General features: G+C 35.1%; 1 protein-coding gene across 1 annotated transcript; it reads right to left on the bottom strand.

Annotated features, from left to right (window-relative positions):
- Positions 1 to 5,306: 5,306 nt before the first annotated feature.
- LOC116165442 (3-hydroxy-3-methylglutaryl-coenzyme A reductase-like) lies at positions 5,307 to 7,268 on the bottom strand. The gene is made up of 5 exons (XM_031479891.1): positions 7,132 to 7,268; positions 6,770 to 7,086; positions 6,481 to 6,722; positions 6,034 to 6,318; positions 5,307 to 5,983 (listed from the first exon to the last, which is right to left on the bottom strand). The coding sequence occupies exons 1-5, from the start codon at positions 7,253 to 7,255 to the stop codon at positions 5,410 to 5,412; spliced, it is 1,542 nt and encodes a 513-aa protein (XP_031335751.1). The 5' UTR covers positions 7,256 to 7,268; the 3' UTR covers positions 5,307 to 5,409.
- Positions 7,269 to 15,213: the final 7,945 nt, after the last annotated feature.

Raw genomic sequence — 15,213 nt, 5'->3', positions numbered from 1 at the left:
TTCGAACTCTTGCAATACATCTTTCATGTTTCAATTTCAGGGGGCCATTTGAGGGGGACACGGACACCCCATCCAAAGTATTGTAAAAAATAATCAAAATACGCATACGTAAAAAATGTAATGTATGCCCCATGGACCATATCTGATTGAAATTACAGTTGTCGCTGGCAAAGAATCACATTACGGTTTTAAGCATACTCTGAGGAGGTAATCAAATTTCTTCAGATATTTGTTACCTTGTCTATTACAACTGCGGGAAATGAAACTTGTAAATGATTTTGCGTCTCTGAAATCACATCCATACCCTTTATTGCATTAAATGCTCAATATTGCAATTTGCTAAATTTGTATTTTCATTAAATAGTAACAAAAACACAAGTAGATATTTATTAATAATAATGAAAAGTATTATGTACTGCAAAACTATTTTTTGCTGCTGAAATACCAACAAAAGTTGAACAAGGGGTAGGAATCTTGAAACTTAAAATTATAGTAGGTATAGGCAGACAAAACTTGCACGTAATATACCATAGGCCTGCATCGCTTAGCGCTGGACCCCCCCCCCCCATACAGTAAGGCGGCCCCTATTCAATTTTAGTTCAAATTAATTCCTTAGTCTCCAGTACGACTAGTATATGAAAAACCTTGAATCCATCATATATAGAAACCGTGTACATGAATAAATAAATAATTGAGAGTGAGTATAATAGTTGCTTGGGAGTCTACACTAAAGGTAATTAACTACGACTACCAACTTCAAAAAAGCAACTTTTCCTAACTGTTTCTTTGAAGACACTGTATACTAATGTTGAAAACAATATTATACGTGCATCTTAACTGAATGATAACATTTGTGATTGATAGAAGTTTTTCGGTAGACTATTCTACTGCCCACCCTTTTGTTAATTATATTATTAAGGCTCTGAAATCCTTCCCCTTTTGATGATTCCTCAAAAAAACCTTTAAAGTGGATTAGAGCAATATTTAATATATAACACAATTGAATTAAAATTAATTTCATGATACATATTTCCGTGTATTACTTTCGAGTTAATTGGTATGATGAGAACAGGATGCGTTTAGGTCACGACTCACCAACCCACGTAGGAGCGTTCATCACAATTTCATTATTATTGTGCTCAGAACTATGTCGACTACACTAAATCTCTTAGAACTCATTTAAAAAATAATGATCTGATGAAAAGCTTTCAGAAGAACATAATTAGATAGAAAATGACGAGATGGTAGTCCCTACAGACTTATTGTTAGCTGAATAACTGAAGTGAAGTGACTTTAAACGGTAAAAAAACGGTACGGGCTCAGAATAGCCTCACTGTGTAGAAACTAGGTTTGTCGCCACGTACTTATTTTCTTAGTGCTGGTGGCTCCAGAAATGGAGAAAGCAGACTTAGGCGGTGGAAAGTAATAACGCGTTCAGACACTTCATAGGTAATAGCCAGAGATTTGTCGTGTGAGGTGTCAGGGATGGCCGGAGCGGTTTCTTAAAGGGTGGGAATGTTAAAAATTTCCCAACTTTCAAAATACAAAATGCCAACAGAGAAGTCCATCGTGGAGGTGAAGCTTTCTTTCATGTAATCGTTAGTAGTCGTTATTAAAAATTCTCCCACACATTGTACATAGTGATGTTAAATTACACGTTTTTTTTAAGTGCGTAATATTATGTGTAAAATTACCAATTGTTTATGTTTTTTACGTAATTTACAAATATTTTTGTAAAATTACCTGTCATTTATGTTTTTTATGTTTTTTTTAATATTCCATAAACAATTTTGAATTTTGTGAGTGTTTGAAAAAAAAACACTTGTTAAATTATATATTTTGATGTATTAAATAAAATACCCAAGCAGTAGGTATTTCGCCATCACGCGTCGTTTGGAGGAAGAAGTTCCAGATCGTGAATTAGATGGTGTATCATCTTCATTAAACCACTAGATTCAACGGTGAATCGTTTACGTTGGTAGTACCGTTGATGGTCTGTCGTAGTACCGATCAAAATGTATCTTATAGGTATTACATTTATGTAACTTACAAAAATTACGGTTTATTAAATAAAAAACGTAAGTTACGTAAATTTCATAAAAGACATAAATTACATTAAAAAACCGACCTCTTCTAAGTTACGCGTAATATAACCGTTTTTATGTAACTTACAAATCGTTATTTTACAATCCACATTACTATAGAAACCAATTTCGAAAGAAAATTCAAAGGGCTGTAACTTTTGAACTAGTAGCCCAATCTTGGAACTGTTTGAAATTATGGATTCTACAGGTCACATTCTATAAGAAAATTTTTTTTCCGAGTCGATCTGAGAAAATTTTTTTGTCGGGGCTCAAAAAAAGGCAGTTATTACCTTCCTTTTTTACCAAAAATCGACTGCACCAAAATTTCTCGGGAAAACACTTTTTCTTATTAATTTTGATGCGTAGAATCCAAAACAATTCGTACTTTTTCGATCGGACTTCTCAATCAAAAGTTATGGACTAGAAATAGTGATGTTAAATTACACGTACATGTGCGTAATATTACGTGTAAAATTACCAATTGTTTATGTTTTTTACGTAATTTACAAATATTTTTCTAAAATTACCTGTCATTTATGTTTTTTTTAATATTCCATAAACATTTTTGAATTTTGTGAGTGTTTGAAAACAAAAACACTTGTTAAATTAGTAGGTATTTCGCCATCACGCGTCGTTTGGAGGAAGAAGTTCCAGATCGCGAATTAGATGGTGTATCATTTTCATTAAACCAAACTAGATTCAACGGTGAATCGTTTACGTTGGTAGTACCGTTGATGGTCTGTTGTAGTACCGATCAAAATGTATCTTATAGGTATTACATTTATGTAACTTACAAAAATTATGTTTTTTTAAATAAAAAAACGTAAGTTACGTAAATTTCATAAAAGACATAAATTACATAAAAAAACCGACCTCTTGTGCGTAATATGACCGTTTTTTATGTAACTTACAAATCGATATTTTACAATCCACACCACTAATTGTACATTATACGGATTATACCTTGTAGCGCCTTCCGGTATGTGGCTTCATTTTCCGAAAAGTAAACAAAAAATGAGCAGTGAAAATACAAATAAACAGTTCTTGATACGGTACAAACACGCAAAATTCAAGACAGACTGGGTCACTGTAAAACGTAATTACTTTACTACCTGAGTGCTAAGTCGGCATTGTTTAATCGTTCATTATTCCCCAATGATATGCATTTCATGCGAAATGTAATAATTCTAAATGAGTGTAATAAATATGATATGCTCTGCTGAATTGAGAAAAACTTCTTTGTTTGGGTGTAAAGTAAACAATTTATTATGGCAAATGTAAACAGATTTATTTGCGATTACTTTATCTTGCCATTACAAATTTACCCACTCAGTTGCATATTATGACAACTACCATAGAAGTCCTGGTGGTCTGCAGAAGCACGTAAGCGTAAGAGGTGGGGAAGCGATTCCTTAAACGGTGGTAAAGATTGTAGCGAGTTCTAAAAGGCTTGATATAATGGAAAATAACTAAAGGGTTGTCTTGATATACTTATTATTGCTTTGGTAGCAAAAGAAGTTGGAGAAGCGGACTGGGTCAAAAAATTGATGCGAGTTGAACAGAGTTTCACTTGATAGCAAATAGCAAAAGGTTGGGCGTGAATCGTGACATACCTATATACGTATTCTTGGTTTGGCGGCAGTAAAAGTGGAAGAAGAGTTGTTACCCATTCAGAAGAGTTTCTCTTGATAGAAAAAATAGTCAGCGGTTTGTCGTGGCATACTTATTTTTCGTTTGGTAGAGGGAGAATTGGAATTTGAAGGGACGAATCTTTAAACCGTGAAAAAAATTGGTGAGGCTTCATAAAAAATTAATATAACGGAAAACAACTAGACACTTATTCTTCGTTTGGGTGCGGTAGAAGTGAAGGAAGGTGACTTTAAACGACAGAAAAAATTGTTACGGATTCATAAGAGTTATAATATGACGGAAAATGAAAGAGGATTTTCGCGAAGTAAATATTCTGATTAGATTATTAAAACAAAAGCTTTACATATCGCAGATTTATTTATTTATTTTTTACATTTATAATATTAGAGCTCATTTCTAAGCATCGCATAAAGTATTATTTTATTTATCAGCTTTATAACTAACACTAGAACAAAACTACAGTATAGGAGTAATGCGTTGAATGAGCCCTCGAGTCTCGACTCAAACAGTCGGGTCTTGTTTTCGTAAAGCTGGACTAGAAGCAAGAAGGGTAAATAATGTTTTCCCTCTATTTGGACCCTTTTTGTTACAAAGGAATTGCTTGGAAATATGAAAGCAAGTTAGAAAAATGAAATAGGCAAAACAGCTTTGCAATATGACCATTTTATGAAGAAATTTATTGTTTGTGCTTAATTAACTTCATTACAACAAAAACTCTGATATAGCAGTATTGTAACCTTACTAGCTGTTCGATTTTAGATTTCGTGTTTACGTAGAATTTCATAAGTCCCGTTAATGAATTTTATATAACTTCTATAAGCATATGCAAAAATTTAACTACTTTAAGAAAGCCGTCCAATACGAAACTTCTTGGTCTTGCTGGAATTCTTGTAAGACACAACAACTAAAATAGATACACTAAGAAACCAAGTTTTGGAGTTGTTCACTGATGAGGACAGCCTTACGGTCGGAATTCGTCGCCTTTATAATTGTTATAGTTGTTTCTTAGTGTTTTTACTGTTTTTGTATCAGTTTTCGTTTCTTTATCTTTGAGGAAAGTCGCGTTCTTAGACTGTTAGGTACATTCACGCGATGTGATGATATTTTATGTGCTTTAATTCATCGTTAATGTACAATAAACCATTGAAATTAATTACAATCATTTTTTGCAGGAAATCCGATACCCAAGTTTCTGATTCCGTCTTAGAAGTTCTTGAAGTCGATTACTACAAACTAAAAAGATCCAACTCGGAGTCTCTATTCTCTACTTCATCGTGGTTATCCCAATGTGTGCGAATTTCGCTTGTAGACGGCAACTCAGGATACGAATTTTCTGTGGGCGAAATTTCGGATAATTAATCCGCACCTATACCTACTCGTCAGCAGTAAAAATGCAAGAAATATGATATTCATCAATCATACGCCTCCATTTCACAGGTGAGCATATAATAATCGTCTGTCCTTTTATTTTTTATTTACACCTCTCTATTTACTATTTATTTATACATTAATCACATACTTATATGTCAGATATTACTATAGGTACTAATGATGTGATAAAATAACCCCTCCATTAAAGCAATACATTAAAAATCGAATTTAAATTAAAATACAGACAATTCGTCGAAGAATACCTCCTCACTATCTATTGGTGAAATTTTTATGAAACAGGTTATTAAAAGGGCACTTTCAAGCTATTTACTAAATCATTACATATCGCCGTAGAAGATCTATTGTACCGTAGATGACTCTTGACAACATGGCCGACAGTTAAGGCTGACATCAAAGACAATTCTCCGGCTAACACTGTTGCGCACACGATCCTAGCCAGTTGAGATGAATTTTCTCCAGGTTTCGATGGGCTGGCGCCTTTTACCCCAAGAATGTCGAGACAAGCTCCTTGTGCTGGAAGGATCGTACCACCACCAATAGTTCCAACTTCAAGGGAAGGCATACTGCATGATATATAAAGATCTTCACCGTATGTCCCATGAGGTTCCATTATTGTAATGCAATTGCTACTAGTTACATTTTGTGCAGGATCTTGACCAGTAGCAATAAATATCGCCGTAACAACATTCGCCGCATGTGCATTGAAACCACCCATACTTCCGGCAACGGAAGAACCAACCATGTTTTTGGCAAAATTGCATTCCACCAAAGATTGAACCGTTGTTTTCAAAACCGAACTTACAGTCTCGCCCGGAACTATGGCTTCACACACAACAGACTTTCCTCTTCCTTCCACCCTGAACAGAAGAGGTCACAAAGGAACCGCATACATTAATTAACTACAGACCAGTTTATTGCCGCAACTTTTTTGTCCGCGCAAAAGTTTCCGCTAATGCTTAAAATGTCCATGTTAGGAAAATGAACCTGAATCATCTTGAGAGATAGTTCAGTAGCTTTTGAAACCATATTCATTCCCATTGCGTCTCCAGTCGTTGCAATAAAACGTATAAATAAGTACCGTGCAGCAATACGGATAAATATTTTCGATAAACGGGCAAATCGACTGGTTGAATCAAACTGTTCTTTAATTAAGTCAAAATTGTTTGCATCTTCGACCCATTTCATTGCTTCGCTAGAAGGAAATTTTTCAAATTTCAAATTGGCATGTGCAATGCTTCGTGCAGGGTTAATTACTATTTACCATCACACAATAATTCTAGTAAAAAATAATGTGAATAATAGAGATGAACCTATTATCGCACAATAAACATTCTGTACATAGTGAGCACCTCACCTAGCTTCTTTAATAGAAGGAAACCGAACAACGGGCCCTCTGGTCATACCATCAGCAACTACCCTTGTGGTAATTCCGGATTTGAAAAGTGCTCTGCAACCTCTATTTACGCTGGCAACTAAGCATCCCTCCGTGGTAGCCATTGGCACATACACAACACGTTCATCTAGAGACAGGGGTCCCACAACACCGACCGGGATTGGCACGTAACCAATGACGTTTTCGCAGCAAGCATTCATGACCTAAAATCAGACAAAAAATAAGCTTTATCAATAGAACTAATACTTACCTTGCTGTAATCGTAATGCTCAAAAGGCAATTCAGCGAGCGGTAAAGACGAATCCTTTAGTGATTCCAGATAGCTTCTTCGTATTCTTACCCCGCGATCAGCATTATCTACAGCTTTTTCAATTCGGTATGGGGAGATATAGTTTTCCATTACGAGCATGATTACCTCCTTGTCGGTGAGTAATGACGCTTCTAAATTAATTTGATAAATCTGTAAACACTCGCTCAAGGCGCGAGGTTCGGGTTCCTTGTAGACTTTGGTGTCTGGTATACGCTCAAAATCTGTCTGCACATGCTTATCTTCCACAAACCTTTCCTCTAAAATCGCTGTCACCAATTTTGGAATTCCATCGTTTAACTTACCATTCTCTTGATAATCCAAATAAAATGTCGGTATTTTTCGCGTTTTTGATTCGTCTTTTATAAAGGATTTCATATTGTCCTCCGGAATTGTTGGTTTATTGTCACGTAAAACAAGCTTAGCCATGAAAGCTAGTAACACTAGTAATTTTGTCGCTACTTAACGTAATAGGTAAACTTGAGCAAATGGCTGTGGGGTAAAAAAAGTACGCGTTCGATTAAAATTCATATATTCATTGTAAAAACTGCCGGTGACGTTATCTTCATTCTTCCAAAAGGTGCATCGACTAGAAGCCAACAAAACATTACCGTAACTATTGTTAGAGCAGAATAATTTAAAAAAGCAATTTGTAAGTATAATGTAATTCTATAATAATTGAAAATATAAAGGTTAAACTAGAAAACCAAACTAAAAATAACCTTTCACTGAAAAAAAAATTAAATATACAGGGTGAGTTTTTTTTTCATTTTAAGCATTGGGATCTCGGAAACGATAAGACATACGGATTCGGTTAAATGAGGAAAGAGTTGTCGTTTTAAGAGCTTATTTAAGACATGCTTTTGTTTTTTGAAAAAAATCCGCAGTTCACTAGATATGAGCGAAAAACAGATTTAGTGATTTTTCATTTAACTGTTGTAGAATCGTTATTATTAGAAATACAACAAAATGACACGAATAAAAGTTTTAGACATTTTAATGCTTACCTAACATGATGAACATACTAATTTATTTTTAGATCTTACAATTTTTGAGTTATAATACAAACTTTAATTTTTTGAAATGGTAGTCATAGTTGGCTTTGACATTTTTAAAAAGGACAAATTTTTCTCTTTATAACGATATAAAGCTTGCTAAATGTACTTTAATAAATAAACGCCCTGCAGTATTTTTCGTATTACTGAGAGGTAAGTAAACAGAATTGGCCATGGAAAACAGTATGTAGTGAGATAGGTACCTTTCATTTACGACGAAAATTGGACCTACAACATTTAACCGAATATCTATGTCTTACGGTTTCCGAGATCCAAATGTTTAAAATGAAAAAAAACTCACCTTGTAGTGTGTCCCAAAAAGTAAAAAGAGGTTATGTGAAAGGGAAGAGGCCGTAGCCTGTGCCTCAATGCAAAACTTAAGCGCCGGCGTGATTTGGTTGCTCTCGAAAAATTATTATTTTGAGGAGTAAAGTTTATAACAGCAAAATCGTTAAAGTTAAGGGTATAAACATGTTACAGAAAAAATTAGCACTCTTCAATTACTGTCCAATTCTTCAAAAATACCATTAAGTTTAATACGCCAGTGTAATACAGTAGGCCACTGATGACCAGAAATATTTTAGAAACATTGGTAATTGTGTACAATTTTTATGGTAAAGGAATAATGATCCGAGGGGGTTTTAGATGCTATACCATGTATCAAGGACTACTTAAACAAGCAAAAACATGCATTGAAGTTGGTGAATTTATTGTAATTACGTATAAAACGTAAATCCATGCAAATTACGATTTAACATTACCTGCCCGATAATGGTGAGTAATATTAACGTAACGCTATTAACGTAAGCTAAATTATCAGAAACGCCTATACAGATTTTTTCCTTTATCTTTTGATCTATGTAAATGAGTAAAGGAAGAGATAATATAATGCGTCTCGTGTGTCAAATACAAAAGCCCCCTATATCTTCTACTACGGAACCATTTTTATTCAATGACGGAACTAAATAGGCGATTAACAACTTTTCCATTTTCGGTGCCTGATGGTGTAGTATTATTTAAAAAATTATGGATCTACAAGTAATGTAGAGTTTATTATTTTTTTGTGATATGTCAGATAAATAATCTTTTTCTCCATTTGTATAAAACTTTTCGGGACAGACTGTAGCTCGGACTGTATGTAAGGACAAATGAATAGTCAATAGTTAATTGGCGTAATAAAGTCAATGGTGTCCCCTTATATAGATAACGACAGTAGAACCCTTGGAATGTAAAATAAACACGTGGAAATTTTGTCCCTGGTCAGAGTGTAGTTGCAGGGGTACTCCAAATCTGCTAAAAAGTCCTTTTACCAGAACGTATCGCACAGTTGACGTTTCTTGATTTGGTAGACTATATGCTTTTGCTGAAATAATCCATGGCCACCAAGATGTATTTATTTCCAACAGCTGTTTATGGAAAAGGGCCTGCGATATCAACGGCTATTCTTTAAAATATTGTATTGGCTTCTTCTTTCCTACTGGACCGTTGCTTGCTCCTAATATACCGTCGTGCATCTGTCGTAGTACTTCAAATTTTCTGCTCTCCGGTATCACTAGCTGCACAGTTGTAGTCTTGCCATCCTCATTTTCTACAACTCTCTTCAGAAGTCCATCTTCTAACCGTAACGAGTCCCACTGAGTCCAATACACCTTTAAAACTGGCCCGTATCGAGATACCTATTCCCAGGTTGGCTTCTCACTTTCCATTTTCCAGTTTATAATCAGACGTAAATCACTGTCACTCTCCTCAGCTGTCCGGAATTCTCAGTGTGCATAATTATCATCCACAAGTAGATTGTGCGTATTGTTCATATTTGTGCGCATGGTCGACAATCTTCGGGACATGGTCTTCTAGATAAGGCATCGGAGTGTGTTGGCGGTGTTCCGGTTTTCTAGATCCGCTTTACGCGGTTAATTTTAATTCGCCAAAGCATATATTTTAAATTTTATGTTGCTCATGGAACGTGGATCTATTTCGATTTTTTTATAAACATAAGTGACCGAGTAAGAGGAACAGTTTCATCGTTGAGTGAAGGACTTGGTTTCATAGTTTCCAAATTGGTTGGATCTTTTGTCGCTTTATTTGAATTTGGCGATAAAAATTGGAAATCGACAAAAAAATCCAAAACATTTGGAAAATTTGTCTCTAAAAAGTTGGAATTTGGATTTCTTGTCGGTCCCCTTTTATTTGATGTGTCCCAGGAGGAGATAGGGCACTATATAAGATTTTAAATACGGGCGTGGTGAAGATAAATAAGTGTGGAGAAAAAAACAAATTAAAATCACTATAAAACATGTCCCACTCGGTGGTTATATGTTTTTTAGGAGCGAATTGTTTCAGGTGCGTCACCCTCTATATAAGGTTTACGTAGGCATGTAGTTAAGTAACATGCACCTGTTTCTCTTTATCTATATCGCACTTACAATTGTATTTATTCCTCAATAGTCAATGTGAATCATTTGCGAATGAATCGCCAATAATAGCGGTTGTGTGTGCTCCGCGCATATGACGTTAAAACATCCAACGTGTACAAGTGAAAAATGGAAATATACTCCTACATGTAAAACAATAATTTTGAAATGATGGGGTTCGTCCAACACCACTTTGGAAAGGCAGGCGTTGCTGTCCGAGATGAACTGCACGGGAAAAGAGTGAGTTTTAATTTTATGACAATAATTAATGGAATGGCAAAGATTAGGTGGTGCATCAAGGAGTTTTCGCCCAGGTTTACTTTTTGGGTGGTTCATTGCTCAAACTATATCTTAAAATGCGCTTCTTTAATACCGCCCAATCCATAACTTTTAATAGGTATCGTGTAGGCCATGTCTAAAAGCACTCGTGTGTGAGTTTTTAGCATCTCACTTCTTGGACGCCGCTACTAGAGCAGCTTAGATGAAGAACGTCCGCACTTCGCGTTCCATGCGTTTTGTGGATGAAACTCTCCGGAAAAGATGGAGTCTGTGATATGGTCGTATGGGCCTGCAAGATCATCTCCATTATTTCTTGTGAGTACCTTAAAAATTACAATATTGGCAACCTATCCTCATTCTTGCAATAACGGTGTGCGCGTGCCTATATAGGAAACATTTTCATCTGGTTTCTTCCCCTTTATAGAAGCATAGTATCGCTGTACTCTCCTTTCAATGGTGTTAAGGATGAAAATCACATCCACACACCCTTGAAAGCCTAAAGCGTGTCCAGACGTATTTTGGTATAATGTCGAAGTGTGTAAAACCACACATTGCCAAAGAGGAGAGATCTATTGCATTGAAATCAGAGCTGGATGTGGATCGAGCTCTTTCAAACAGTAATTGCTTGCGAACTATTTTAAAGCTATGAAAAGCTAATGTCTCGGAAGGTTCTTTAGTTTTCCATTAAAAAAAGAACTTCGGTTCCAGAGCTTTTTTAGTAATTGCAGTATCCTTTATAGCAACAATGTGTACTATTACTTTCTACTCTTTATAAAAACGATAAACAAAATTCCTTGCAATACCATGTAGAAAGAGCGCCTGATTATTACTAAAAGGAGTTAATAATTGAAAAATGCTCGCGATAACAGGTTGCAGGAGTAAGCTTTGAGTTCTTTTCCAAAGTAATTGCACCACAATGACTGGTACCTAGCTACTATTTATTGTACAAGTGCTCGGAATGTAAGAGTGGTAAGTGCTGACTTTTACCTTTACGACTCAGGTAGTCAACTGTTTAATAACAAATGGAATAAGTGCTTCAATTATATTTTAATTGTGAATGGAATTCGCTAATACAGTGAATTGGGCTTATTTATTCCATTTTCATATGATCTCTAAGGTGCAATATCAGAAAGACATTTTTGAACATGTGGATTCTAGTTTTACTTTTGGAACCACTCGATCACATCAATCAAACTATAGTTGCTTATTGAACAATTTCTCAATTGAAGAAAATTTTATTAAAAACACACTACAAATATTAAGCAAATGTGCATTATTTCTCATTAACAAACTTGGAATCCATTTTTAAACCATTTGTGAAAATACAACTCATTACTAATAGTTAAAAAGATAAAGACTTAAGAATAATAGGTAGTACGTAACAGGTTGAAGATGGAAGTATTTTCGACAAAACTTCAAATTGGAAAGATAGGCAAACTCGGCTACTTGGAAATAATTGGTAGCTATCCATCTTATAACGACTCAAAACGGGGTGATATTGACTAAGTGGATTGATAAAGACACTAAACCTTCCCCATACTTCTTTTTATTATTTCCGGTATTAAAATAAAGGCATTAGGTGACAGCGACTATAGTTTCGACACGAAGGTCATTATCAAGCTTAAATTTAAGAGAACATTGTAAAGGTGGTTGAAAAGTTACAATTTAAAATGGTACATTATGGTTATCAGTGTGAGGAAAAATTACTAATTTATGACATGGGAAACAATAACAATATTAACAATTTAAAAAACTTTTGTCCTCACATATTATAAGACAGTTGATTAATATAAAATCGAAATTAGAGGAGACGAGATGGACACAGCCATCTTGAAACAAATGTGAAATGTTCTCAAAACATTTAGAACATTTCACATTTGTTTCAAGATGGCTGTGTCCATCTCGTCTCCTCTTCTACCCCCTTCTTTTGATCCTGAAAATCAAAGTTTGGACGTTCTTTGGAGTCAATTGATTGTAGACAGTAAATACAAACTTCAAGTGAAAGATTTAATGTATTGACGAAACAAAATAGATTCAAACTCTACTTTCATTTACGATGAATATTTAAAATTAACCCCTAAGTACTATCCAGACCACGCACGTTACTTTCTAAATACCACTATTTAAATTTCAGTGAACTATAAAAATGATGGCTAACAAAGGTGAATGTGGTAATTCTCATTGAAACTGACTAAATCAAGGGAAAAGAAAATCAAATCCTTGCTAAGTGAGTTGATAGATAATAATTTTACAGACTACCCGAAAGAATTTTCTGTCTGTGTAACATCTCATATTTGTTTCACTCTACATGTATACTGATCTGATAATGTTGGTACCTAAAGGCCGAGCATACTACGATTCCATGAATGAAACTTTCCATTGAAATTCCATTTCCATATTTTAAACGCCCAGAATTTTCAAGATTGGATCAACATTTTTTTCGGTCTTCTTTGGACTTCGGTTTTTTTGCACATAAACTTTTATGTAATCGTCTGATCTTGAAAATTCTGGTTGTTTTGGAATCTACAGAACAAAATCTATAAAAGATTAATTTCGGACAATCCATTTTTTCGACAGAATTTATAGGCTAGGCTGGAGTATAGCTTCGCCGAAAATTGACAAATTTTGACTCGACTCGTATAGATTGTGACCTGTACGTAGAATCCAAAACCACTATTTTCAAGATTGGACAACTAGAATAAAGGTTACGGCTTTAGGTACTTTTTTTTAGAAATCGGTTTTTTGCCCATTTTATGAGACCGACAAGGAATCCAAGAAAGATTCCAATTTTTATCACCAAATTATCCAAATCCAAATAAAGCGATATAATATGCAACGAATTTGGAAACTTGGATATCTTGTCGGTACGGCACGACAAGATTTCCAAATTTCCATTTTTTTTGGACAAGATATCCTATTTTTTGATAGACAAGAAATCCAATTTTTACACCCTTGATGCGCGTGCAGACACTAAAGATAATGAACCTTTATAAGGGGATCGCATGATTGTTTCCACCCTAGCCGAGCCTGTAGAAGCGTATGGCACTAATACAAATGAATTCGCCTTGACTAAACAAAATAGAAATAACAATAGAATAGAAATAGAGACAGACAAGCAGTCAAAGGTGGGATTTCAAGAAATACCTGTCGGGCACTAAGCCGACTGACTAAAATTCTTGTTCAGTAAAATTTGGTTCGAAAAAATTAAGGTCAATAATTGCCATAATCTACGGATCGTTTAAACTACCCCAAAACTATGTTATAATAGAAGTGTGACATGTTATAGGGTTTCTAGGTAAGTTATTGCTTATAGGAATCCCCGCAAAAAAAAACACTCGTTGTATACCAACGAGGAAACAAAGATTCTATTTAGTTTGGGTTATATTTCGAGAGGAAATTTAAATTTGTTTGCTTTTTCTGTAGGGGTCACTTAAGACAATAATTTAATTTCTTTATTTCTATTTTATTTAGTCAAGGCGAATTCAATTTGCATCAGTGTATATGTTTATACAACGGCTCGGGCTCGGGATTTCTTGTCTAAAAAAATAGGATATCTTAAAAACTTTCCGAGCCTTTTGAATATCTTGTCCAAAAAAATTAGAAATTTGGAAATCTTGTCGCGCCACCGATAAGATGTCCAAATCATAGATTCCAAATTGGTTGGATCTTTTGTCGCTTTATTTGAATTTGGCGATAAAAATTGGAAATCGACAAAAAAATCCAAAACATTTGGAAAATTTGTCTCTAAAAAGTTGGAATTTGGATTTCTTGTCGGTCCCCTTTTATTTGATGTGTCCCAGGAGGAGATAAGGCACTATATAAGATTTTAAATACGGGCGTGGTGAAGATAAATAAGTGTGGAAAAAAAATTAAAATCACTATAAAACATGTTCCACTCGGTGGTTATACCTATGTTTTTTAGGAGCGAATTGTTTCAGGTGCGTCACCCTCTATATAAGGATTACGTAGGCATGTAGTTAAGTAACATGCACCTTTATCTATATCGCACTTACAATAAATTTATTCCTCAATGTGAATCATTTGCGAATGAATCGCCAATAATAGCGGTTGTGTGTGCTCCGTGCGTATGACGTTAAAACATCCAACGTGCAAGTGAAAAAATGGAAATATACTCCTACATGTAAAACAATAATTTTGAAAAGGAGTGATGTACGGATGGGGTTCGTCCAACACCACTTTGAAAAGGCAGGCGTTGCTGTCCGAGATGCACTGCACGGGAAAAGAGTGAGTTTTAATTTTATGACAATAATTAATGGAATGTCAAAGATTAGGTGGTGCATCAAGGAGTTTTCGCCCAGGTTTACTTTTTGGGTGGTTCATTGTTCAAACTGTATCTTAAAATGCGCTTCTTTAATACCGCCCAATCCATAACTTTTAATAGGTATCGTGTAGGCCATGTCTAAAAGCACTCGTGTGTGAGTTTTTAGCACCTCACTTCTTGGACGCCGCTACTAGAGCAGCTTAGATGAAGAACGTCCGCACTTCGGGTTCCATGCGTTTTGTGGATGAAACTCTCCGGAAAAGATGGAGTCTGTGATATGGTCGTATGGGCCTGCAAGATCATCTCCATTATTTCTTGTGAGTACCTTAAAAATTACAATATTGGCAACCTATCCTCATT

Source organism: Photinus pyralis, unplaced genomic scaffold, assembly GCF_008802855.1.
Source record: "Photinus pyralis isolate 1611_PpyrPB1 unplaced genomic scaffold, Ppyr1.3 Ppyr1.4_LG3a, whole genome shotgun sequence".
Taxonomy (NCBI): domain Eukaryota; kingdom Metazoa; phylum Arthropoda; class Insecta; order Coleoptera; family Lampyridae; genus Photinus; species Photinus pyralis.
This window is presented reverse-complemented; position numbering and strand designations above follow the sequence as displayed.